This window comes from Lepisma saccharinum, chromosome 16 (assembly GCF_977018435.1).
Source record: "Lepisma saccharinum chromosome 16, izLepSacc3.1, whole genome shotgun sequence".
NCBI classification, from domain to species: domain Eukaryota; kingdom Metazoa; phylum Arthropoda; class Insecta; order Zygentoma; family Lepismatidae; genus Lepisma; species Lepisma saccharinum.
Window position 1 is genome coordinate 44,827,969 of NC_139244.1, and position 26,728 is coordinate 44,854,696.

The 26,728-nt window shown below is 37.8% G+C and overlaps 1 protein-coding gene across 1 annotated transcript; it reads right to left on the bottom strand.

The window, feature by feature from the left end:
• Positions 1-3,377: 3,377 nt before the first annotated feature.
• TpnC25D (Troponin C at 25D) lies at positions 3,378-26,539 on the bottom strand. The gene is made up of 6 exons (XM_083137375.1): positions 26,406-26,539; positions 13,724-13,748; positions 12,842-12,985; positions 9,593-9,712; positions 6,990-7,121; positions 3,378-4,007 (listed from the first exon to the last, which is right to left on the bottom strand). Exons 1-6 carry the CDS (start codon positions 26,406-26,408, stop codon positions 3,979-3,981), a joined length of 453 nt encoding a protein of 150 aa, XP_082993501.1. The 5' UTR covers positions 26,409-26,539; the 3' UTR covers positions 3,378-3,978.
• Between the last annotated feature and the right edge of the window lie 189 nt (positions 26,540-26,728).

Genomic DNA, 26,728 nt, shown 5'->3' on the forward strand with positions numbered 1-26,728 from the left:
AATACTTTTTCCCCATGAGGGATCTCGGTTGTATGTTCAGAGAAAGCTGAAAGAAATTCCAATGCTTTTAACCATTCGAAGCGTGAACAATGTAACAGCCAATAAACATCAAATTTCATAGAAACAGAAACAATAATTATCCATATTTCTTTCATTTGCTGTTTCAAACGGAAATTTCATTGTATAGGAAAGGTTGTTATGCGTCCATAAAATATGCAATTAACATCATTATCATATTCTTGAAGCTAAGAACAATGTTTTCCCTAGTCCCCCCCCCCCGCGCCCATCGCCAAAAAAACAACATTGTTCTTGTTTACTCATTTATGGTATAAATTCAGCACATCATGCTACGACGCCAGAGGTCCCGGGTTCAAATCCCGCTCAGGGCATGGGTGTTTGGGAGTATCCTTTCATCAATTTCATCATATCATCACTCATCTCCATCTTCATGATTAGCCAAAAGTGGCAGAAAAGCGAAGTAAAACAAACCAAACCGAATCAATCGAAGGTAAAAATTCAGTGTATAAACAAAGTTTAGAGAGATTTCTTCCAAAATGTACTTAATTATTTCTCTCGAAATTCGAGACCAATGTTAACCCAAATTCTACAATTTAGTGTGGCTTGTTAAACATCATACAGTTTTCTCATTATATTCTTTCACTCACGTTGAGCGGGTATCTATTCTACTTTTCTTGATGAAGTACAAATAGCGACATTTATAATGCCTTACGAACAAACCTAGATATATAGATAACACATGCAATAGGCTTCAAAATAAGTCACAATGTTAGTGATCCTAAATGTTGTGAGTGTGAAACTTTTAAGTTGTGGTGCTAAGATATAAGAAAACTAGCCTTTGAAGATTAAAAGTGCATTGTGTAGTGAAGATATTCCACTCGCCAGTTAGTTGCAATTATGTGCAATCGACGCGCCATCTACTGTAACGGGTGAACTGGCAGGGATGGCGCTCAAGTCGCAATTTGACTTTTGTCCAAGCAAAAATACATTCAAAATGGCATCTTGAGGGACCTTAAGTAAGAATATTATTTGTATTAAATGAAATTGTATGCACACATGCACATAAACATGTATGTACAAATGTGACCATGTATTGAATACAATACTTCTTGTAACAAAACACCAAATTTTGAGATATGAATTATTTTTAATCATTAAATCACAATGGTTATTTTCTTGGAGCGACACTGAGCTTCTGAAAGTAAAAAAGCATTTCCAAGGATGGTCATGTAAGAGGTAGTTATTTTGATATGATTAAAAAAACATGCAATTAAGTGTACCAGCATAACATTGCATGTTCAAGCACTATGTTGGACATATATGTTTGTTTGTATAAGTTGTTTTGTATGCTTTTGTGTCCTAAAAAATATATTGTAAGAATTGTGTATGCAAAGATTACTTTGTCTATTGTACATAAAACTTTGAATTGAGAGGCTGTTTTTTATTATACCCTTTTCGTAGATGTTTTTTTATCAATAGTGTAGTGGTTATCGTTGTAGCCTTGTAATCAAGCATTCCCGGATATGTGTCCAGCCCCTATTAGCCAGTGGTCCCGGGTTCGATACTCGGTGGAGGCACAATTGGTTCGGATCCCACTTTAAACTGTAGGTCCAGTCCCGATTAGCCTTACTGTGCATAAAATGGACTTAAAACATCAAATCAAATCAGACCTATTAGCCAGCATGAGCATAAAATAGACCTAAAAAGAAATTTTAAACACGATTGTTTTTAACGTTAGTATTTTTTCGTTCTTTGTTTGTTTTAGATAAGTTGTTGTATGATTTAACATGTAAGCCATGTCACCATTGGGTGACAGAGGGGAAAATGGAAATAATGGAATTGTTCTTATTTAGAAGTACCATCTCAGCATTCAACCGTAATGAATAGGGAAATACCCCGGAAAACCCTTAGACGAGATTGTGGGGACGTTTGAAACCGCAATCTTCCGGACACGACTCAATCATTTCACCTTAGCCAATCATCTAACTTGTTCGACCATAAATATTTTAAAATTAATTTATCAACTTTTTTTATTGCACAAAACAATTTTGCTCGTGATATTAACAATGTATCTTTAATAAGCATTACGTGAAATGTGAAATTTTGTAATTGGAGACAAGTTGGTCTATCCGTGGTATTCAAAGAAAACGATCCCCAAATCTACGTCACACGAAAACTCACCTGTTTATATTTCACTTTGGTAAAATAAGTATATTGTTTCGTTATATAATAATTCAGTGCTACGCAAAGTCGTTATATCATAAGAACAGAATAGACAAACGTAGGCTACTCAATAAGTCAATAGTGTTTGTAAGAAAATGAAAGATATTAATCAACAGTTTGGAACATATCTCAGCAACTTTGGCTAGAAATCGCAAAAATACGCGGTGTGAGCCAAGAAAATAAAGAAGAAGAAGCTACACAGGATACCATCAACTTTTGACGTTGAGAGAAAAGGTACTCCATAATATTCCTTGCCAATTCATGGGTACGATAGGTTTGCTATTCATTAGGTAACAGATTCTAATCATGGTTTTTTTATAATTCTTTTCAATAATGTTGAGTTTGATGATGAGTTTCTTTTAAGTCCAGTTTGTCAACAGAAAGGCTAATCGCGACTGGACCTAGTGGGGTCTGAACCACTGTACCTCCACGGAGTATTCGAACCCAGGACCCCTTGATTTCAAGGCGCTATCACAACACCATCAGGGAGGCCCTTTTCCTCAGTCGCTCAAGGCAAATGTTTGTATGATATATGTAACCAAGCTCATAACATCATTTCACTCTCTCTCATACTTCACCATCGCATTTAACCTACTGGTACAAATAAGCAGATGGCGTAGTAGTAACGTCGACGTTTTGTAATCAAAGAATCCCAGGTTCGATACCCAGTGCAGGCACATTGCACAGTGGTACGGATCCCAATTTAAACTGTAGGTCTGGTCCCTGTCTATGCATAAGGTGAACTTAAAACAACAATTTCAAATTAAACTTAAACAAATAAGCGGCAGCAAAAACAATCAACAAACCCACAGCATTACTTTCTACTCTAGGATGTTATAAAATGGCTATTGGCTGGACAGTTCTGCAAAAGTGATTTTACTCCTTATCTGGGGCCTCATTCCTGCTAATCCTATACTCCCATGAATATTTTTAGTACGAAAAATTACTTCCCACTATTAAATATACGTAAGTAGGTTAGTTTTGGTGTTCTGGACATCCCAGTCGTGGCTAAAGTTCCACATTTGTTTTTAGAGACCCTGTAGAAGGCATAAAGTCAAGTTTTAGGACCGCTTTCGGAACTGTGCAGTGAACGAGCCTTTTTGTGAAAAGTTGAAGTTAAAAACAGAGACAACAAATTGTAATTGGAACAATGATCCTTTTATTGCGTAATGATCTACATAGTTGTGATGTGACATGATAATGAAATACACAATACAGCAGTTATGACGCAGAAATCCATCCAAAAAAGATGTACAAATATGGTTGTCGAGGCCAAATATCACTTTCACCGAGAGAGTGCTTTGAGAATTTACCTGACACGCGTATCAAATGGAATGTCAGCTACATAATACGTCACAAAGCCGCTAAATGCAGTTTCTACACGTTGCCAAAGAAAACATAAAATAATTAAAGCAAATCAGAAAATAAAGATTGATGAAAATATGCACTACGCTTTAGTTTTAAAGCTTTGTGTGATTATGGTTTTCTGTCGAAAAATAAAAGAACATTAATTGCATTCAAAGATTAATATTCTATCTAACATTGTCTGAAAGACTAGAGCACGTATTAGAGAAATGTTAAGGCACGAAACTTAATTTAAAAAAATGTGCTGCTCTTCACTTGAAATATTACAGTAGTTTGGAGAAGACAGTTCAAAGACGTGATGATAGATGGTGCTGGTGTCGTGTAATGGCTAAAATCCCGAACTGTCGTCGAAAGTTGTAAGCCTGCAAACGTTTATTCTCCTGTCATCATCTCCATGAATTCTGTCAAAGACAATATAAAACATAATTAGAATAGCAGTAGCAGTAAACAAACGCTTTTAAATCTATTAGTACCAATCGTAACATTTTTTTTATTAAAGTGCATAATAAGTCACAAAGCACGTTCTGTGATCGTTTATCAGAAATTTTTTACTTGGGGTTGAATAAATACGCAGTGCTGAAGCGGTACCAACTTTTAGTATGTGAACTCAAACTTCCTCAAATTAAAGGTATCTAACCATTCACCATTGGTAATTTTGTACATTTAAAAGATTTGAATTTCCAAATGATGCAGTTGAAAAGTGTAACGGAAGTTTCCATAAAATCAAAAGCACGCTTTCGTTTTCAGCGTATAAATGTCGAGTTTCAAACAATGTTTTAAACAGAAAATATATAATACTAACACTCGTACAATGCAATATTCAGCAAAATGATCGGCATTCCACTCTTTTGTTTCGACAATGTTGACACCAGCAAATGGCTATTCTTAGATTTATAGTACTTATCACTGTGCGTGCAAGAGGTAACATTATTATTATTTCACTTATTACATTTTTCTTGTATATTAATGGTGTCATTCTGATAGCTAAATTCTGGATTGATTTTTTACTTATGGAAAGAACAGAAAAATTATGAAGCTCAATTTATACGTTCAATCATTGGAGCCAAGATGGCCGCTATGCGAGTGCAAGAGTGGGTATGACTCATCACACCAGTATTTACAAATACGGTGCGGCGCTTGACCAAGGAGGCTTTTGAGTAGAGTGCGAAATGTGAGACCCAACTTAAGTAGCCTGTGAAGAATGGAGACAGACGTTGGAACAAAATGTATTGTAGCTCTGTTTAATTTGTATAAAGCAACGCAATTCAGTATGTTTCATCTACCAAACCTTCCCATTCTGTTATTTTGTCTAAAGCGTAACACCCATACTCAGAAGCTGCAGAATGTGTTCCGCAACTGTTGGTAAACGATCCACTCATAATGATTGTTACACTACATAACTTAGTCTATAGGAGAGGCATACTCAGGAAAAATATAGGCACAGGGTGATTCATAAGTCTGTGAAACATTTTATAAATTAAATACAGATACAACTAACTGACAGTGGTAATCCTGATTACGATATAATGTTTTGTATACAAACCTCACAAATGCTCTATGTATCCACCTTTGCTGATGAGGCAGATATCTAACCAATACTGCATTTTGTCCCCTAAGCATGTTAGCATATCACGATAGATAGGTGACACAGCAGCGGTGATACGGTTGTGAAGTTTCTGGAGAGATTAGCGGAGAGAAGGGGCTCCCCGGGGTGGGGGATTTGTCACTATGCTATCCTAGGCTATAGCCTAAGGGCGCAAGTCCAGGGGGCGCACAAAAATGAGAAGCTGAATGGGCACAAGTGACGAAGACCATGGACTGTTAAACTTAATATTTTAATAATAACAACAAAAGAAACAACATATGAAGTCCTTTAGCCTGCTTATTTGATGAAAGAAGGTAGAAGGGACTTTCTAGCATTTACATAACTTCTGAGATTATAACTCTAATTCTTCTTTAATCAAATGTGTCTATACTTTAAAGTTTACAAGCGTTATTAGTACAGAGCATGTAATTAGTGTGGGTGAAGTACTATAACAAAACTGTTGTTAATAATAATAATAATAAATAATGTTGGGAGGGCCAAAAGAAAATGATACCCTAGGAGCTCAAATTTAATAAATCCGCATCCCCTCCCTTTGCGACTCCTAAAACTTTGCTCAAAATCGTCCCTGCATAGCCACAGCAGACAAGGTCCTTGCGTATTCCTTCTCACGTTTACTTAGAGCCATATTTCCTACTACTGCCACCTAGCGGCAAAGCATGGTAACTATGCGCTCGTGTGGTATCCTACAATAACTTGGCGAGTCTCTCGTTCTACCGGCATCTAAATTGGCACTATTCGTTGCATAGTTTGTCTGTGGTGAATTTCTAAAATGATTCATGGACTTAGGATGGTGTATGTGCATCAACAAGGATATCATCCTCAACTATTGCAATAATATTGTGACACTTTACACAAATCACCATATCTAAACGCACGGCCATGAAATTAGGCGGGTGGCAGAAGTTTGCGCTGTTGCCACGTCGGAGCACAACCCCGTGTGTTCGGAGATTGATTTGCTTTATTTTACTTCGCTTTTTGTGCCACTTTTGGCTAATTTGTGAAGATGGGGATGAGTGATGACATGATGAAACTGATGAATGGACACTCACAAACATCCATGCACAGTCCGGGATTCGAACCCGGGACCCATGACTTCGCAGCGCGATGTGTGCTAACCACTCCGCCACGGGAGCGCTGGAGGTTTAAGAGAATGAAAGATCTCGTAGAGTTGGTCTTTGTAATCCATGTGATGCAAACTGGTAGTATTTGCTCGAAAGGTCAGAGATGGCACAAAAGTGCCCCGGAGAGAGGTCGGCCTCACGCTCGAACTAGGCAACGCAGCCCGGTTGACGTTGCCACACAGTGCGCGGGAACCAGCGACTTTTGTCCCGCTCTCGCTTTGCTTTTATGTGGCACCAGCGCAATTCTGCCCAGCCGCCTATTTTCATAACCGTGCGTTTATGTAATCTCTACCATATAAAATTTAAGAAAATGAGAATTTACAATTTTTATTTTCCCAGTATGGCTGGAATATATCGGAAACATTACATTTCCGCATGCCCGGGAAACTATTACACATTCTGCGCGACTTTCTGAGCTGAAAGTTCTGGTCTTCTATTGGCAAGACAATCGGGTGGGCACTTGCGCAGTACAACAATCTGATGCTTTTCTGAGCAGATTGTCGCTGCAAGCCGAAACGTGCATTACAGGTTTGAAGGAATTTTTGCTGTCATTTGTCAGAGTTCGATGTTCACCCAATATTTATTTATAAACCTACGTGTGTATATACTGAATATCTCAGTATTCAAGATCAAAAAAGTGAAATTTCATCACCTACCATCAAAGTCAACCGTGCCTGAGCCGTCCGTGTCAATTTCAGCAATTATTCCATCCAAGTCATCTGACGTCAGCTTGTCGTCAAGAGCTGCTAAAATCTCCCGCAAGGTGGCTGTAGTGATGTAGCCATTACCTAAAATAACAATAAATTATGTCTGAACACAACCGAGAGCAAAAGAAGAATAAGCTATTGCAGTATTTTAGTCTTTCAAATATAATTATTCCTAAAATACAGAATTTGTACTGTGTTTTGGAGACAAACAAGTATATGCTTAATGTATGTTAATATATATAATTCCCATATGTATAAAATTGTAACTGGTGTAGTAGCTGACGGAGTGTCTTCATTATCCACGGGGGCTATAATATCGCCCTTGCGTTCTGACATCACTAGAGACTGATATATTTTTAGGCTAAATGCCAAAGTTGTTAGGTTAGGCTAGGTAGGTTTAGCTCTCCTAGCATAAATAATAAATTTACAGTATATTTATGCTAGGGTGACCAGACATACTCTTTTAGAGGTTCATATACTCTATACTCTTTTCAATTTGCAAACATCCTCAAATATACTCTTTTCCTTGCTATTTAATTTCATTCATTATTTAACGCGTAAAAATGCGTTAAAATCCACAGAAAGAAAAGAAACAATGATGGGTAAGTGGAGATCAGTACAGGATGGGTCAAATTTAAAAGTGATTGTGCCTCTTATAAAATTCTTGTTTACACTGCCTGGTACAAATGTTGATTATGAAAGACTCTTCAGTGTTATTAAAACTTATTGGCGAGAGGATAAAGTACACTCTTGGTGTCAACACTTGAACATGTAATGAAAGTGAAATTCAATGTGGACATGACCTGTGAAGAGTTTGGACTGGCAATAAAGAACGATTTAAACATACTCAAGAAAGCAAAATCATCCCAGAAGTATGAATGATGGAGCCCATTGGTGAGTAATTATTTGTAATTAACTAATTACATTAGACCCATAAGTAATTTGAATGTGTAGAGTGTAGGCCTATTTTATAGGGGCTATAATAGAAGCAATAACAAATAACCACCCTTATTTTATTTTTATTTTTATGTTTTGTGCATGCGCACCTTCAACCTATAGACTATACTCTTTTTGGTCAACAAATATCTGGTCACCCTATTTATGCTAATAGAACCAAACCTAAGAACGTAGCTATTCTTCGTCTGACGTCAGACCACTAGGTTGCAGAAGTGTTGTGCGATAAGGGAGACCCCATCAAAAGTGGGCACAATGAAAGTCCATATAATTTACTATGTAGAAGTTTCTACTGTTTAACATTCTCAAAACTGAAAGATATAAATAATCACTACTTTTCAGGATGAGAAGCATGTACGAGATAACAGAATTGCAAACAAAAATCATAAAGTTGATATCAATCTTAATAGTACCGAATATAAGAAGGTAATAAAATCAATACTTATCAATTCTTCTTCATAAATCACTTTCTAAAATATGTAGGAATATTTAGATTTACTTAATGATAAATCTTTCTGTGCCATATACAGGGTGTCCACATGAAACCTCCCTGATTTCAAATTACAATTGTGCGGTTTGCGGCATCATGTAAAGCAACTGAAAAGTTTCTTCTTCTCTATTTTAATTAGTGCACTTCTACGTGGGCTCTTCTCGTAACCCTGAAAATGTCTAGCCGATACTCGATCTGGACCCACTGTCGATCTGACTGTCGTTAACACTCCCAGTGGCTTGTCATACCAAGCCTTAATTGTCTGTACGTCTGGCTGCTCCCGTTCAAACACACGTCTGAAATGTAGTTTCCTCATACCACACCACACTCTCTCTCTTGGGCTGTCGTCATCGTTTCTATTTACTCAGCACCACACAAAAACAATCTTTTTGAGTTGCTTTAAATGATGCTGCAAACCGCAATGCTCTATGTCGAATAGTTTGTCCACAATTTAATTTGAAATCAGGCAGGTTTCATGTGGACACCCTGTATAATAACAATAATAGACGCGTAAATTTCATGTACATATTATTTTGCAGCTAATATCTTAGTATTTTTTACTAGTATTTTACAGCATCTAATTGTGATTTTGATTGTAATAAATTCTATGCAATGTTGTATCATAGTATGTATATAATAGACTAATGTAAATAACAATTGTAAAATATTTGTCAGAATAACATTTGTAGTGTGTATATACATGTCATGTTTTCTCATAACATACTGATATTTCATTTTCCATTTATATTATATTACCACTGTAATTGGAGAATTTTCATTTCTGTTGAAGGTAAGTAAATAAATATAATATTAATGCATATAATTGCTTTAGTTTTGAATATCCCCCCCAAAAAAGCCTATGATAGTTTTAGTATAATGGGACGCACATTTATTACTAGGTATATTCTTGAATTCATTTATCTATTGTCCTGCGTGTTTTTAAGGGATAGTGCACAGGTTATAAACTGGTTCTGTCGTGTTTTGTTTCAATTCTTGAACTTCGCACTGCATAAAACAAAATGAATGAACATAGTGATGGGCATTTGACCTAGTAATATTCATGCATCCCAGCGTACATTACGTAGACAATGAACCCGTTGAATCCTACCTTCTCTGTCGTAGAGCCTGAAGGCTTCCCTCAACTCCTCCTGCATGGCTTCTGCGTCCTCTTCTTCTAGGAAATGTGACGCAATGGCACAGAATCCGTCAAAGTTGACCTTTCCGCTTCCTGTAAGATAGAGCAGTGTCAACCTGGTTTCTTTTGTTTGTTAGAGTTTTTGTTTAAAGTTCAATTTATGCACAGATAGGCTAATCGAGGTTGGACTACAGTTAAAAGTGCGATCCGGACCACTATGTGGCTCCACCTGGTATCGAACCAGGCGACGATGTTACCACTACGCCATCGGGGAGTCCCCGAGATGGTTCGTATTTGATTATTAAGCGACTCTATTCCGACATTCTTGGCTATTCGCGACGATGAGGACGAATGGCGATTAGATGTCATCAAAGGAGCATAAAAATACAACAGCGCGGCACGACGCCACACTTCCCTGGATAGAATCCCGGATTAAACGTTCTTTGTGAGTTTCCCTTGGTCAATTTCGTCATGTCATCCATCGTCGCAATTACCCAAAAGTAGCAAGAAAGCGACGGTAAATGAGAAAAATCAAATCTTGTACATAAAAATACCCAAAACACAAACCTTAGAGAGGATAGTCCTGTGTGGGTTTCAGACCCATAAAAAGTTGACGGTAGATGGCGTTAATTTTCGCAGTCATCTTACTACCCTAAACAAAATTGACCATCACTGTTTCTAAAGCACTGACGGCCATTTAAAATTAACGTAATTAATATACAGTAAAACCTCGTTAATCCGGACTAATGGGGGATAAATTAACCTGTTTAACGAAAGTCCGGATTAACTGGAATAACATAAAAGAACAGCAGAAAGTATATTAAAGCTCCGTTTATAGCAACAAAACATTTATTATGGTGTATTTAAAGGGCATAGGCCTAAATACACTATACAGTACACAAAGTCTACGGGAAACAGAATTTCATCCATGGTTGACTGCCTTTTCTTTGGGAAGTTCTCTTGATGACTTCTAGCCACATTTAAAAACTTGCATTCTACTTTTTTTGCCTTTTCCTGTCCGGATTAAGCGAAGTCCGGCTTATCGGGATTCGGATTAACGAGGTTTTACTGTAATTGTAATGATTAAGATTTTAAAAATATATTCATGGTTCACACAGCTGTAATTTATAATCATTATCTATCTTTACATGTTGGGATATTAAAAATTTCCGTCTTGTTCATTAACAGCAAAGCCAGCCACAAGATATTTTCTCAGGGGGGGTGAGGCTGCAGTGCTCGAATTGGGGGGAACGTGAGGTGATGCTATGCCCCCTTCCTCCAGTTAATAACTCATAAAACATCTCCACACTAGAATAATTTGCTTAGGCATCTCCAGAGGGGTCTTCTGAACGAATGCGGTGCATGCTGCGCATGCGTCAATTGTGGGATAAAGGACAGCTTGCTCTGCGACGACATTAATGAGCATTTCTACATTCTAATTTCTTCATATAGGAGAAGTATTTATTTTACACGAGAGCGCTCAACTAAGCTTATATTGCATTTCTTGGATCTGAAGTGAAAGAAAGTAATAATTCTTTTCCCACATTTGACGCATGCGTCACTTCAGATCCAAGAAATGTAATATAATCTTAGTTGAGCGCTGTCGTGTAAAATAAATACTTCTATGTGAAGAAATTAGAATGTAGAAATGCTCATGAATGTCGTCGCAGAGCAAGCTGTCCTTTTTCCCACAATTGACGCATGGGTTCAGGAGACGCCTCTGGGCATCTCCATTTTGATACATACAAACAAAACAGCCCCCCCACATTTCCCCAAACCGGGAAAAGCATCCCCCAGCTAGGAATTTCCATTCCGGGTACGGAGGGAGGGGGTGGGCCAGAGTAAAATTTCATATCTTGTCCTTCAGTCATGAAATACTTTTATTATTGTTGTTGTTTTCCAAATCTTAAAATTGAAATTGAATTGAAAATACTGTGGCGTTGTTGTCAAGTTCAGGCTTGAGTCCACTATTTAAAGAGAAACTGGATTCAAGGCGCCCGCATAATTTTTCTCGGGGGTGGTGGTTATAGAAACTTTTATTATTATTATTATTATTATTATTATTATTATTATTATTATTATTATTTTGTGGTTGTTTTAGCCTATTGTTATTATTACTAATGTTTTCTTTAATCACATACATTTGCAACTTCCATATTCTGTGTACTTATATAAAATTTGCATAACTGGATATTTAACATAGTATTAATTCATGTAGGAAAGAAAGCTGTTTTTTATAGTTAGATAATAAGTGTAAAATAGGCTGTAAGCTTAAATGCAACCCTACTTCAAAAATAATAATAATAATAGTTGCTGTAACTTACTTACTGTAAGTAAAAAAAAACAATATTTTTTGTTACAAAATATCGCTGCAATTTCACCATTCGAATTCCATGAAGTTTTTCCAGATATCTCAGGGGGAGAAATATTGTCAATTTTATGGTAACTTGAAACAGTATTGTTGGCCTGAAATAATGAAGTTTCTGCAATATACTATGTCGTTGATATTTGAGTGCCTTCACAGGTCACATCCCGGCACACCAAAGAGGCCTTTTAAATGGTGAGTCAAGAGAATTGGTCTTTAATTCATACAGGAGGAAAATGATGTAACTCTTTGTAAAAAAATATGGAATTTGTTTCCGGTAATGTCTAACAATGGCTTTCACGCATTGGTGAATATAAACAAGTTTATTAAGTTAAACATTATTATTACTTTTTATTGATTTCTTCATTCGTTTCCAAATGGCAAAGTTTGTCAAATTTTGTACAAAGTTTTACTTTATGCAAAGATAGGCTAATCGAAACTGGACCTACTGTTTAAATTGGTATCCCAACCAGTTTTGATACTTCCAGTGGGAATCGAACCAGCGACCCCTTGCTTAGATAGCGACACCTTAACATTCATAGGCTACATTTGGGAGATACGGCTCCATCGATTGATCACAAGGTGTGCGATAAAAAGAAACAGTAACAAGGCAAGTATATTGCAACAATTAAACTATTGTTGATGATAATACAGTATTAGAGGAAGATAATGGTGTACCATTTTCCAAGATCATGGAAATAGCGCACAAGTGTGAGTAATATCCTGTGCATTTATGTTGTTGCTGAATCAGTAGCAAAACTCTTATTGGCGTTCGCAAGCTTAGATTCTAAGAGTTTTATAATGCACAATATCAGAAACGTTATTCCTATACTCCATGCAGCACTATATTTACTTACCGTTTGGGTCATTTTCTTCAATGAGAGCATTCAGGTCTCCGTCGTCGTAGGCCTGTCCAATGGTGTTCAAAATTGTGCTGATCTTCACGGTTTCAATAAACCCTGTTTTGGCCGTGTCGAACATCTGAAATGCCTTTCGCAGCACTGGAAAATGAAGAAAAAAATATGTTCAAGAAGTCATATTTCTCTCTGAGATGACTTTTTTGTTAGACTGCTACAAGTTTTTACTGACTGCCAGCCTCGGATATGCTTCTCACACTCTTAATTTAGATAAAACGTTCAGCAACGGCAATATATGACCCTCAAAGAATTCATGTTATGTTCAAGTGACAGTATTTGATCTTACAATTTTTCATATTTGAGTTGAGCTCGCAACGGCACGGTTAGTTTCCGAACATTTCTTGCGTCGGATATTTTTTTCTGGAATTTTCGTGGGATTTAGGTGGGACACCTTATGACGTGTTTTGAGCCATTCGAAATTACTTGGAAGTCTGGAAGCAAAATAATCCCTAAGAACAATATCTGAGAAATAGTTAAAATAGCATTACAATTTACCATGTTATATTGACAAAATCTGTCATTGACTCACTTGGTCCCATAAAGAATAACTAGAATGAAAACAACTGATTTGCTTCGAGTAATGTATAGAATTCGAGAATCGCCATTCGTAACTCTCAAATTTAAAAATTTGAGTTTTTCATTTAAAATCTACTGATATTTTAAGCATACAGTTTTTCTAAGAAAACAAGATTTACTATATATTTAGTCATATATGATGATGCAAGGCTTAGACAAACCCTTAGGCCATCTTATGGTGCAAAACACATGCAATTTATTATTATGTATTGTTATTAGATGGAGCAAGTAATAATCTGCACTTACTTTGCAACTTCTGGTCATCGTCCTCCTGTACAGAATAAAGAACATAAATTTAGATTAGTACAAATAATTTAAACTTAAAATCTACTAGATAAATCTATGTCTAATATTTTGCATATTTTGAATAATTAACATCAGAAAGGCAAAATTGTGAAAGATAAATAACACATTTATATCAAATACCATTATAAGTATTAATCACAATAATATTATTTTAATAAATGAGTGCTGAGATTCATATTTTAATTCATGTGCATTTTCTACTGAAGATGGCGAAAAAGTGAGATCACATATAAGGAGTGATCGTGTTGCTGCGTAGGTGTTCAAATATAAAGGTAAAACTGGTATTAAAACGACATGAAACTATGTCATTATGGGTAAGGCAGTAAGTGACGATATCAAAGGCAATCTTATGCACAGAAGATGTTTCCGAGGATCCCACACAATTTCGTATTTGTTCTGCATTCTCCTCAGAAACTTGCTGGATTATTTCACTTTTCTCAAACTGATAGTTCCTGATTCGAAATTGCATTCACGATTCAAAATAGTTCACTTTTGTTACAATGTGTCAATATATCAATGTGTACACGTAATGAACAGAGATGCTTGGATACAATTTGAACCGTGACAAGGTTTGCAGTCCATATAATTTATCTCTTTTCATGTCTCTTTTTCACATTTTTGTAAGCACGTTAGTAATTTAATTACCTATTTAGTACTTGGCATTTTTTCTAAATACATCCTTGCATACTTGTACGATAATTGATTGATTGAGTTAGTGTTTTAAATCCACTTTATGCGCAGTAAGGCTAATCGGGACTGGACCTACAGTTTAAAGTGGGATGTGAACCGAACCACTATGTACCTCCACCGGGTATCGAACCCGGGACCCCTTGATTACAAGGCGACGACGCAACCACTGCGCCATTGGGGAGGTCCATACGCTAATTAAATTTATACATTTATCCACTATGTGTGTGTTTACAACAAGCAATTTTGTAGGGACGAGCTCAACCAAACGAAGAAACACAATATTATTTTACTTGATGTCACAGACGTGGAACCTATTTGCCTCAGGCACGTATCCAGAGGGGGGCTTAGGGGGCTCGAGCCCCCCGAAATTTTAGGTTTACACTAGATAAAATTAGGTTTTTGGTTTCTTGTGGTGTGAAATAAAATAATGTGACAATAATTTAAGGATAGAAATAATTATCGAGGCAAGACGGAGAATGTTCCGTAACCCTGTTATTGACAATAGCACGTATCCAAGATGGGGCACAAGGGGCTCGACCCTTTTCCCAGGAATTTTTTCAGTTTACGTTAGATAAAATTAGGTTTTTGGCTTCTTGAATAATGTGAAAATAATTTAAGGAGATAAATAATTATCGATGCAAGGCTGAGAATGTTTTATACCCCTGTTATTGTTAATAGCACGTATCCAAGGTGGGGATAAGGTGGCTCGAGCCCCCCCTCAGGAAATTTACACTAGGTAAAATTAGATTTTTGGCGTCTTGAATAATGTGAAGATAATAAATTTATAAATCTGAGAGAAATAATTATCGAGACAAGACGGAGAGTGTTCTATAACCCTACTATTGTCAATAGCACGTATCCAAGGTGGGAATCAGGAGGCTCGAGCCCACAGGAAATGTTTCTGTTTACACTAGATAAAATTAGGATTTTGGCTTCTTGAATAATGTGATGATTATTTGGGAGAAATAATTATCGAGACAAGACGGAGAATGTTCTATAACCCTGTTATTGTTAATAGCACGTATCCAAGGCTAGGTTGACGTGGCTCGAGCACCCCCCCCCCCCGAAGAATTTTCTTTATTTTTCACTAGATAAAATTAGGTTTTTGGCTTTTGGAATAATGTGACGATGATTTAAGGAGATAGACAATTATCGAGGCAAGACGGAGAAAGTTCTATAACCCTGTTGTTGATAATATTACACGTAAACTTTTCTTGCACTTTCGGTGTTGTCGCAGCGCACTTGAGCACTATGTAGAGACTTGTCAGCATTTGGAAGCTGCACAACAAAGGTAGCGCCACACGTAGGATGATTTGTTGTAATTTATAATCTGTGGAAGGCGGGAGAGGGTACGTTCTTGAATGAGAGAAGGAGTCAACTACTGGCAATATTAACGAATCGTTTTATCTGTGGAACGTTCTAGAATATAATGAGGATATAAATACGCGGATTCAATTTTTCGGTTCTTCTCTACAAAGAATCGGTTAATGAGATTTCAGAGGTAAGTGTGACAATTCATACAGTCAATTAGTGATCAGTCAGCGTCCTCTGGTTGCTTTATAAGATATAGTGATTCGAAAATCAAGACATTGACGACAGTAGAACTTCTGGGGCCTCAGTACAGGGCTAGTTCGGGTCAAGGGTCGAAGAGATCAAGGCCTCTCCCTCTCTCTCTATCTCTCTCTCTCTCTCTCTCTAAAGTGAATATTTCAGCAGTACCGGATATTGGAGCGGTTTATTAAAACAGAAATAAGCTGCATAGATCAACTGAAAATCAAAGTTTTGAGTGATGATTTAGTTTTGCCAGAACTAAATTTCGTATATGCAGTCCGAGAATTTCATGGTATAAAAAAAATACTGTTTAAGCCTACTGGGTTCAAAATACATTCAAACACTTAACTACCATAAAGAGACAGCCGAAAATTGTATGAATGTCGAGAAGAGAAAGCAAGATGATGTTGCATATGTAGACATTTTAGGCGGAAATTGCAGGCTCTCCCAGGACCCGAATCGTGGCTCTACGAACTGAGCCACCTAGCCATCCTAGACTTCAACCGATTTTTCGTTAAAATGTCTACATAGTACATGTCCTGTGTATATCAAATCGTAAGGTGTTGCCTGTACAGTGAACAAGCACAGAAAATATAGGAGAGAGAAGAAAACTGAGGAGCATTCCCACCGGTTGAGGAGAATTTTTTTCTTCTGTGTTCAACAAGGGCTACTACTTCGAGGTGACAATGACAGTGGCCTAATAAGGGAGATTTCACACCGTGTCGCCTGAAGATTAGGTTTGTGCGGCCTTTTGTGTCGCTACGGTGTGAAACGTTGCTGTTGATTGGCCCATTCCAATCGACATGTATCGCGTGTCCCTTCGGTCTGAAACCTTCCTAAGTCTTGAAAATCCAAGTCACAAGGATGGAAAATTAGGGCCTTGTTAAGGTTAGGTGTGAAGGCAGGCAGACGACAGCACCCTAAAGGATCATATACAAACCTGCAGGAAGAACGCATCTTACTTCAATCTAATACGGAATGATAAAAACTTCTGGTGAGTTGATTTTTAAAAATGTGTCCGAGATAAATAGTGGCTTGCCCAGGATTTTCGGAAGGGAGAGGGGTTACGCATACTATTTTTGATGGTCAGTCCTGATTTTGCCATTTTTTTCCTGTCTTTGACGTTCTTCTTCTTCTTTTTTTTTAAAAAAAAGGAATACTGGGTAAAATGGGGTTATGACCTCACCAACCCTCCCTTGGGCACGTCACTGGAGATAAATGAATAAGCATTTGATCATACTGGGAGACGAAACATTAGATGTGCTGGGAACGGAAGGGTTTTTATTGTACATTAATTGTTTCGTGATCCAGCCGCATTCGAGAAGACTTCCTTTGTTTCGTGCCGATATATGACAAGACAGCGGAAGCTGTAACAGGCATTTTTTGAACACTTGTGAGTGCTAAGGCCTGAATCTAAACAATTTGGTAGGTATCGGCTTTTATAAGAGCTGCAAACATGGGAGTACAAGACACGTTAGTGGTGTTCAGGCTCGAATCAGAGATACATATTCGAGAGCTGTCTGCGTCCAGTTCGCAGCACACAATTTGAATCTGCGTTGTCGAGTGGATTGTCCATCCCGTGCATGTGTAACAGCTTCGTAAAAACACTCTAAGGTACCATAGATGTTTTTATGCCTGATGAGAAGAAATGGACAAACACACATACTGAGATGGTTCCGGCACACAATGTTAATGCATGGAAACAGAGGAGTCGAGTGGTAAAAAATGTTCCGATTTCACGTTCTGATTAAAATAACAGCCTTACAGTGGAGACGATTTAAGGGATAGTTGCTCCCCATTTTATTACCTCAACATTATGGCCTCTTAATGTTAAGCCTTGTCTACCAAGAGAAAGTAAATTTTCCTTGCACCACCCTCTGCCCCCCCCCCCCCCCCGCTTATGGAACCCAATTGCCACCACTGGTCTTAAACATACAATTGTGAGGTTCTTACTATTCCCCTTAAAAAATGGTGGTGAGCCCCCCCCCCCAAAGGAATTCCTGGATACGTGCCTGATTTGCCTATGTACTGAATCCGAATTAACAAATCGAATAGCTAACATTCGAAGAAGTTAATCGGGCGCGCTAAATCGTGGTCTTATTTATATATATTCTGGTGTTTTAGGTCATTTTTAACTATGTCTACTCCTCTAGCATTTTTGTACCTTCTCCAGAACTTCCCACTCTTGAAAATTATCTCAGCCTGTCAACGTGAAGACAAATAAAAAGAAGACTGGAGCGCCACAGTTGGCAGCACCTTGTACTAACTGCTACGATGAGACAGTTTGTGCTAATTTTAGCGCCAACATCGTGGCAAGCGTTGGTGCATGTTTCAATGTTATTTTGGGAACATAAGACTCTCAATGGTATAACGGCTTGTGAAATAAGAAACGTGCTCTCTGTTTTTTTCTTTATTTTGTTGCAACATCACATCTGAAAATAGCTTGGCTAAGTACAAATATGAGACTGCACCATGCACAGAAAGAATTATGTTTAGAACGGAAACGAAGTGCTTGTAATTAATTATTAGCCTTCACAGACTGCAGCAACCACTAAAAGAAGAGAAAGAAGAATCTATTACAAGAGTGGGGCTATTTTAAGATTCCCTTTGCACACCATTGCCATGCCCAATCCTCATTCATATAAGTGTTCCGTTCTTTACGGCGTAGTCATCAAGTAACGCATCAGCTGTTGCTTATTTGAACACTGTCAGTATGTGAAGCTTATGTTTGGCAGACATTTACCACACGTGCAGATAAATCTGTTAACCAAGGTGTATAAAAGAGATTAACAGAAGAGATGAAAACATCACATGGATGTAAGGTAAACAAATATTAAGAGGGCCCGTAGATAAATGTTCCGCAATTTTCGTTACAGTTGGTGTTTTTTTAGGTACATTATACTTTTTTAATCCTTTCCACTATGAAACGGAGGCGGCCTGAATATTCTTCTCATTTTCATTGATGCTGTAATGTGAGAATTCTGATCACTGATCAGTAATCAGTTAGATATTTGATTTCTGTTTATTGCCACCTCATAAATGCAATTGCCGATAAATAACACACAACATTCTGTAGGTGCGTTTCACTGAATGTCCTTGAAATACATATTGAAGTGTAAGGGGTGATTGTTTGTGAACACACCGAAATGTCAACCTCACTTCCACGTAGTACGCCCTGTATGTTACAGACTAACGAGGCTCTGGTGTCTGAACCCATGGTCATTATAATTCTCTTTGGGACTTGTGTTGTGTGCTGTCATGTGTTTGTGATTGTCCCTTCATCTATTTCACCTATCATCATTCATCCTCATCTTCTCAGTTTACTTGGGGATAGTATCGAGTCGAGATTTGAGTCTGGTTGTAAACGTGTGTCTTGCTTCGGTCCCGAAGGGCAAGTATCGATTCCGTTTCGAGATATAGGGTATAAACAATGTATACAGCGTGTTCCCGTACAAACTTTCACGGTGTATAGACTAGAGACCCTTACAACAGTATTTCTTATTGAAGTTTTTCTGTTTGATGCCTTGTTTTAACGCTACGAGTGCTCGAAAACAGAATGTTTATCCTCTATATATGCAACCACACAGTACAGGCTCGCCATTTCAACTAACGGGTTGACTTTGTAATTACAATTAACAAAGTACATATATACGTAGTACGTATATAACTACTATATATAATCAAGTAGATATTCGTTTGGTATAACTGAAGAATTCAAATGGTAAGCTAAATTTGATTCGGATAGGATAACTTTTTTTCTTTTATTATTAATGAGACAGAGAGTCTGACAGTAAATGAAAATCTAGTCTCGAGTTTACGGAGTTCTGTCTTGTTCTCGTCTAATTTCGTTCCCGTCACAACTGTTACAAGAGGAAGGCGTCCTATCTCAATCATTGATTGATTTGCTCTATTTTGCTTCGCCCTTTTATGCTACATTCGGCTAATTTGCGAAGATGGGAATGAGATGATTTGATGAAATTGATGAATGGACACTCACAAACATCCATGCCCAGGCCGGGATTCGAACCCGGGACCACTGGCGTCGTAGCGCGATGTGTTAAGCACTCCGCCACTGGGCCGGCCTTTCTCAATCAGCTCCGATTAGCTTGTGTGTGTGTGTGAAAGAGAGAGAGTGTGTGTGTGCGCGCGCGTACCTTTCAACCACCTTGCACTTCTATGCCTTAGGAATACAGTAAATGAGCATTATTGCCAAATAACAATTTTCAACTTTTTAATCAATGGTTGTCGACAAATAAATGAAGGATCAAGCCTGACGCCACTCCTAATTATAATTTAGTTTAATATAATTTGTACCTCTCCTTTTGATTTAAATTAGAATTTAATAAAGAAAGGTAAAAATATTCCGCTGCTCCTGACGGGTTGATGGCTGAATGTTGTTTGGTGGTTCGCAGTGTATAAATTTGTTTTAGTTGGATGTAATTTAGATTGCAGGTTTTTAATAATGTTGTCCGGCAAAATTCTCCCCAGCTGCCGCGGTTAGACGAGGGGACATAAATGAAGGATGAATTGGTTTAATTGTGGTAATAATTAATTTTTAGTTGTTTATATTTTATTTGTGAAGTGACATTTTTAATATATGTCTGCTCTGTTGTAATTATTAATTCTATGAAGGTGATATATTTAGACTAGGATTAGCCACCCTATTACGCTGTTTATTATTATTATTATTATTGAGCTTGAGTAGTATTAGTTATGATCTTGAAACCCAAAGAATTTGGCGATGCTTTATTCTACTCAGAGGAACCTGTCCCGTGATCGGTAGAGGCATGCATATTTCGTTTTTGACGAAAGCACAAAATGTGAAATAACACATTGTAATGTTAATTTCTTATGTTTCTGAAAGGTGTGAGGTGCATTATCCTACCCTGTCTTGTAACGAAATAATGCGAAATAAACTGCAAAATGCGAAATATACTCTTAAACACGAAATTTAGAGTTTATTTACCGACGCGACACTTTATGAAGTCAAAATTATCCTGTGAATTATGCAATTCACGGAAAATTGATTAATTCTGCTGTAAATATTTGAGGAGCAAAAATACAGGAATAAACTTAATATTCTGGTAACGACATAAATGTGCTAGTGGAAGGGATATGTTTATTTGGTGCAGTAAGTGCAGTTTTCAAATCAAATTTGGAATTATATTCACATCTTTAATGTCATTTTATACACCGCTTTTTCACCGGTATAACAACGAAATTTTATTTTATTTACTGCTTTTGAACCCGAAATTGACTCTGTTTTTGTAACGAAATTTTTATTTTTTTTTTATTTTCCAAAAATATGTGCCTCTAGTGATAGATATTCCACGTTTTATTTGGCCTGTTATTGTAAATTGTTCAACTTGTATACCGCCATAATTTGAGAGTTTAAACTTACTGAAGTAACTCACGTAACTTACTTTACATTACAAAAATAGCACATGCAACTGATGATGTCATTGAAACGAAGATGAAGCACTTGATTTGTTGTCAATAGTCTGAATTTCAAATCTCTATAAATTCGTTCGTCAATTCTGTTGCACATGTCATTGCCATTGGAATCTGTTTTGCAGGCCAATCTTGTTTGTTACAGGATATCATCTCCCTTCAGGACTGCAGGAACTTTCCCATGACAAAGAAGCAGTCGATAGCAGTTCCATCTGGGGAATTAAATTCGAAGTTTAACTCTGTTCTTGCAGTGGGTCGTAAACTTGTTGACTTGGACAAGCCGTAAAAAGGAAAGACGCGAGCTGTTAAGAAGACCTTGAATTGAATGCAACTTGTGAGTAGATTTTATTGCTTTTCAGCAACAGTTAGCATAGGCTAAGAATGTTAATTGTTTTAATTCAATTAACAAGGGTCCCCATGACGTAGCTGTCGCCTCAAATAAATGGGCCTCGTGTTCGATCTCAGGTATAGCCACATTACGCAATAGTTCGGATTTACTTTCAACTTTAGATCCAGACCCGGTTACACTATCTGCGCACAAATGGAGACTTAAAACAAACTTTGAGAATGCAAGTAATAGGTCACATGATTCCAAATCAACACTTATATTGACAATTAAAATATAGACAAACAGCCTAAGTATTGAATGTTCTTTAGGCACATGATCAGACAACCTGTTCTCTTGATTGCAAATTAATTATCTACGTGGACTCAGTTACTAAACTTTGATAATGAAATGAGCCTGAGAGTATACGAAACTGTATAGGTAACTAACTGTACGCACGTACAGGGTCAACGAAGTTAGTAATATGGTGTGTTTTATACAGCGTATATTGATACACGTGTAGATTGAATTGTATCTTCTGCAAATATGCTGTATAAGGAAACAAACTGTGGGAGTACTTGTTGAGGTCAGTGTACAAAGGGTACAGTACATCCAATCAAAGTTAAGAACCACAAGCGTAAAGCAAATGATAACTACATTTCCTTTCAATAAGATTTTCAATCGTACTCAATAAATTGGGCAGAAAGTCTACCACATATCTATAATGTAACGCAAATCAAATATAAGAATAAAAATATACTTAATCGCAATCACTTTTCAAGATATGCACCGTGGTCTAGGTCAAGACCTTCTAATTGTCCTCCGCTTTTCAACTGATCTTTATCTTCCACCTGTTTGGTGGCGCTAGTGAATGCTGCATTCGCCTATCCAAGTGAAATCATCTTATCCTTACTGCATTCTAGCTTATGAATTTCGTAAGGTGGGTTCGTCTGGATATATTAAACGAATAGCGATTAGATGACGTTTCCAGGAAATAGTATATTTCTGAAGAATAGTAGTAGTAGTAGTAGTAGTATAATTTTAAGTTTTATACAATTTTTCACATGTACTGCGCGTTAACGTAAGCTGAATTATCCTCTGAAAGCTTTCATTGGAAAAATTACACTCCTATCACGACTGTCATTTTGTATTATCTTGAGTACTTCTCTGCCACAGAAGGTTACAGGTTCGAATCCTAGTCTTGGCATGAGTGTGAGTTGTCAATAAACCTTCATCGTTAAGAAAAAGTCCAAAAATTTCTACACGAAATCTTCCACGAAATGATCGTTCACTACTATTCAACGTGTATTGCTGGACTGAACGGTGTTAGGAAAACTTCGTGACCTTAGTTAGTCGTCACGAGTGGCCTTTGTAAAATACTTGTGCCAGTTCGAAGCTTTGAAGTACAAATAACGACATTTGTAATGCCTTACGAACAAACCTAGATATATAGATAACACATGCAATAGGCTTCAAAATAAGTCACAATGTTAGTGATTGTAAATGTCGTGAGTGTGAAACTTTTAAGTTGTGGTGCTAAGATATAAGAAAACTAGCCTTTGAAGATTAAAAGTGCATTGTTTAGTGAAGATATTCGACTCGCCAGTTAGTTGCAATTATGTGCGATTGACGCGCCATCTACTGTAACGGGTGAACTGGCAGGGAGGGCGCTCAAGTCGCAATTTGACTTTTGTCCAAGCAAAAATACATTCAAAATGGCATCTTGAGGGACTTTAAGTAAGAATATTATTGATTGAAGGTGACTAGAGTCATCTCCACGAGGAAACCTGACTATGCACGGAAAGGAGAACGATAAACAGAATTGTGTTGGCACACCAAACACTTCGAGTGAGCCAAGCAGTGGCGTCGAATTTGAGCCCGCACTATGCTAAACATTATGTACCAAGGGAAAGTAAACTGTCCTTGCTCTCCCCCCTCCCCTCCTTAGTTTTGGGTACCAATCGCCGCCACTGGTCACAAGAATGTTATCTTTGTAGAAGGACGGATTCAGCCTGATACACTCTTCGCATACAGGCGCATATTTCAATGTTCGTGGCCTGCATAGTCTTAACTGGTGTGAAACTCAAACAGATATTGAACACCATAGCACTGTCTCCGGCATCTATTGTTGCTAGTGTTGGGCAATACATGGTCCAGACGATATCGCGATATTGAAAAATTGTCGTCCAGGCGATATCAACTAGACGATATTTTGGAGATATATCGTCACGATATTTGGCGAAATATACCGGGTGGTCCAAAAGTACCGGAACGGTCACATATCGTGAGAAATACACATCGAATCGAAAAACGAAAAAATACGTTTTTAATAAGTGAAAGAAAGCTATTCAATGATATCACACTTGATCACCCCTGGGGGTGGGGCGGGGGCGGGGGCGGGCAACTGTGAAATTTTAAATGGAAAGCCTCGTTTTGTATTGTAAAATCGGAAAGAGAACTTCATTCCGAGTCCAACGAGCTATCAATACAAAATGGGGGTTTCCACTTGAGACGATATATCGCTGATATCACGATACGGAAAAAATATCGTATCGTATCGTATCGTCTGTGACGATATTTTCTTGACGATATCAACTTTCCGATATCGTCCATCTCTAGTCGTTACTGTTCCTTCGCACTACAAATATTTACAAGAATCAGTGGCGACACTGTGCGAATTAAGTGACGTACTTGTGATTTCATTTCGGGAGTTAGGTTTCTGTGTATGCAAATTTTTGTATATACGTATTACCAGTCAGTAAACTAATCCATTTCCTTGCGGTTATAAGTAGCTTAAAACATTGCTTGTAACCTACGTCATTTAATCTTATGATAACAATTACACGTAATTTAGAAACCAGTACATTTGCATTCCAAGAAAACCTAAACTCATACAGAAAAAGAGCTATCGAACTAGTAACACCAAAAGCTTGACCAAACTTCAACTGCCAAGTTCAAATTTAATGTCATCTCACCTACCTACAAGTTAAGAAGTGGTATAATATGCTTTCAGTTCCATATTCTTTGAAGGAGGATAAGAACATCCCTGGCAGGGATAAGAATCATTTTCTTTTGCCGGTAATAAATATTTTGTGGGGGGGGGGGAAATCACCGGCACCCCCACCCCCCGTTAATTCACACACTGAGTGGCGCTACTACATTAAATGCATGATATCGGAATACCAGCATTTTCTTAACACTTAGAGTGATAATCAGGAGTTCCCTAACTTCTCTAGTGTGCGGATCACGTATATATACGGAATTGATTTCAAAATTTATTTCAACGGTCATTTGCCGTACATTTACGGAGTTAGCAATCCTGAGTAATATTTGGACATCGTACTTCCTCATACTGCCACTAGATGATGGACAAATGCTCATAACGGTTCTGTTCGCGTCGTTGTCTGATAGCGATATGCTTCCTTCCCTTTTCTACAGTGCCGGCGATTGGTGGGGGGGGGGGCAATTCTCGCCACTTTTACCCCCGCACTATGCTAAATCTTATCTACAAAAGGAAATATACTATCTTTGCCCCCCTAATGGCACCTTGCCCGCCCCCCATCCGTTTTGGAACCCAATGGCCGCCACTGTCAGCTTTTTATTTTTAGTACATTTCATATCATTTATTATGAAACGTCCATAGCAAACGTACAAATACGAAACAAGACGTGATTACACCCGACACCATTAGCCACATATGACATCGGGGAGGTCGTTATTCCGCTTGTCATAAGGAAAAGGGGCTTTCAAGCGCACTTAACAGAGGCTGGATCTCTTGCTGCATACAGTGGCGGCGATTGGGTTCCAACACTGGGTTGGGGACAAGGACAGTTTACTTACTTTCCCTTGATAGATAAGGTTTTGCATTTTGGGAGCAAAAGTGGCAAAAAGTAGGGGGCAACTGTCCCCCAAAGCCCCCCTCGATCGCCACCACTGGCTGCATATGATCCCCGGCTCTTCGTTTACACGGCACGTCCTTAACCTCAAATTCCTTGCCTATTCGTTGTCAAGGCATTGCCCTTCTTTCACTCCCTACCATTCCTTCAATTGTAAAGTGTATGTATTTGTTACTATTGAAGAATAGCAATAACTATAAATGAAACTATGTGGGAGAAAGATAAACGCTACAGTTAATAGTGCAGGTTTCCGTCACTACATAGATAGATCTACATTATTAAAGTCAATAATACATACTTTACCTTTTCCTGGGAAAATTTAAGTAGAACCAATCATTGTTTTCAGGAATTGTTAAAAACTGGTAGGTATTCAGATCTGAACAGCTTGTGCAAACCCTGAAAAATTAGTCACATAATATCTCCAAGTGAATCTCGAGACTGATTTGTGCTTTAAAGTTTCTTTCTTATTAACAGCATGCGCGTTTGAAACACTGCTGACAATATTGCACTTTTATCCTTAATACATTGTAACTAGAATACGTCACTCTCGTGAGGCCTGTTAATTCCTCCACCAAATTCCCGAACTCAAAAAAGTGTCATACAGGTCTAGTTCAGATATTCCACCTTGCATTTCGCACTCAGAAATACTGAAGCACGTCAAAGTTATCGTAACAGAAAGACTGCGCATTAGGTTGCAATCCGCACTTACCATGCTTGACCACTAGGAGCGCTTCTGTGCCACAAACTTTCCGACCCGTCAGGTACTCCGAGACAAGACACCCATAATATTCTGAACCCAACGTCTATATACCTTCACTTTAGAGACTTGTTTAACCGTTTACAAAACTTACTGCTGTTGATGGATGGGAAAAGGGATCTGGCAGGGATGCAAGATGCGGCCAAAAAAAATGTACTTCCGAGGAATGTTTGCGTTGGCGAAAATTCTGTAAAAAAAAAAAAAAAAAAGGACGCCGCGAGAAGCTAACGGTGGGGAGTAGAAGTATTCCCATTATGCATAACAGAAGTAGGTGA

Bases quoted from the DNA above. Each gene is read 5' to 3' on its own strand.
- TpnC25D (XM_083137375.1), bottom strand. The intron at 12,986-13,723 runs GTAAGTGCAGAT...TTCATTTTCCAG, and splicing joins CGATGACCAGAAGTTGCAAA to TGCTGCGAAAGGCATTTCAG. The intron at 4,008-6,989 runs GTAGGTGATGAA...TGTCTTTGACAG, and splicing joins AGGCACGGTTGACTTTGATG to AATTCATGGAGATGATGACA.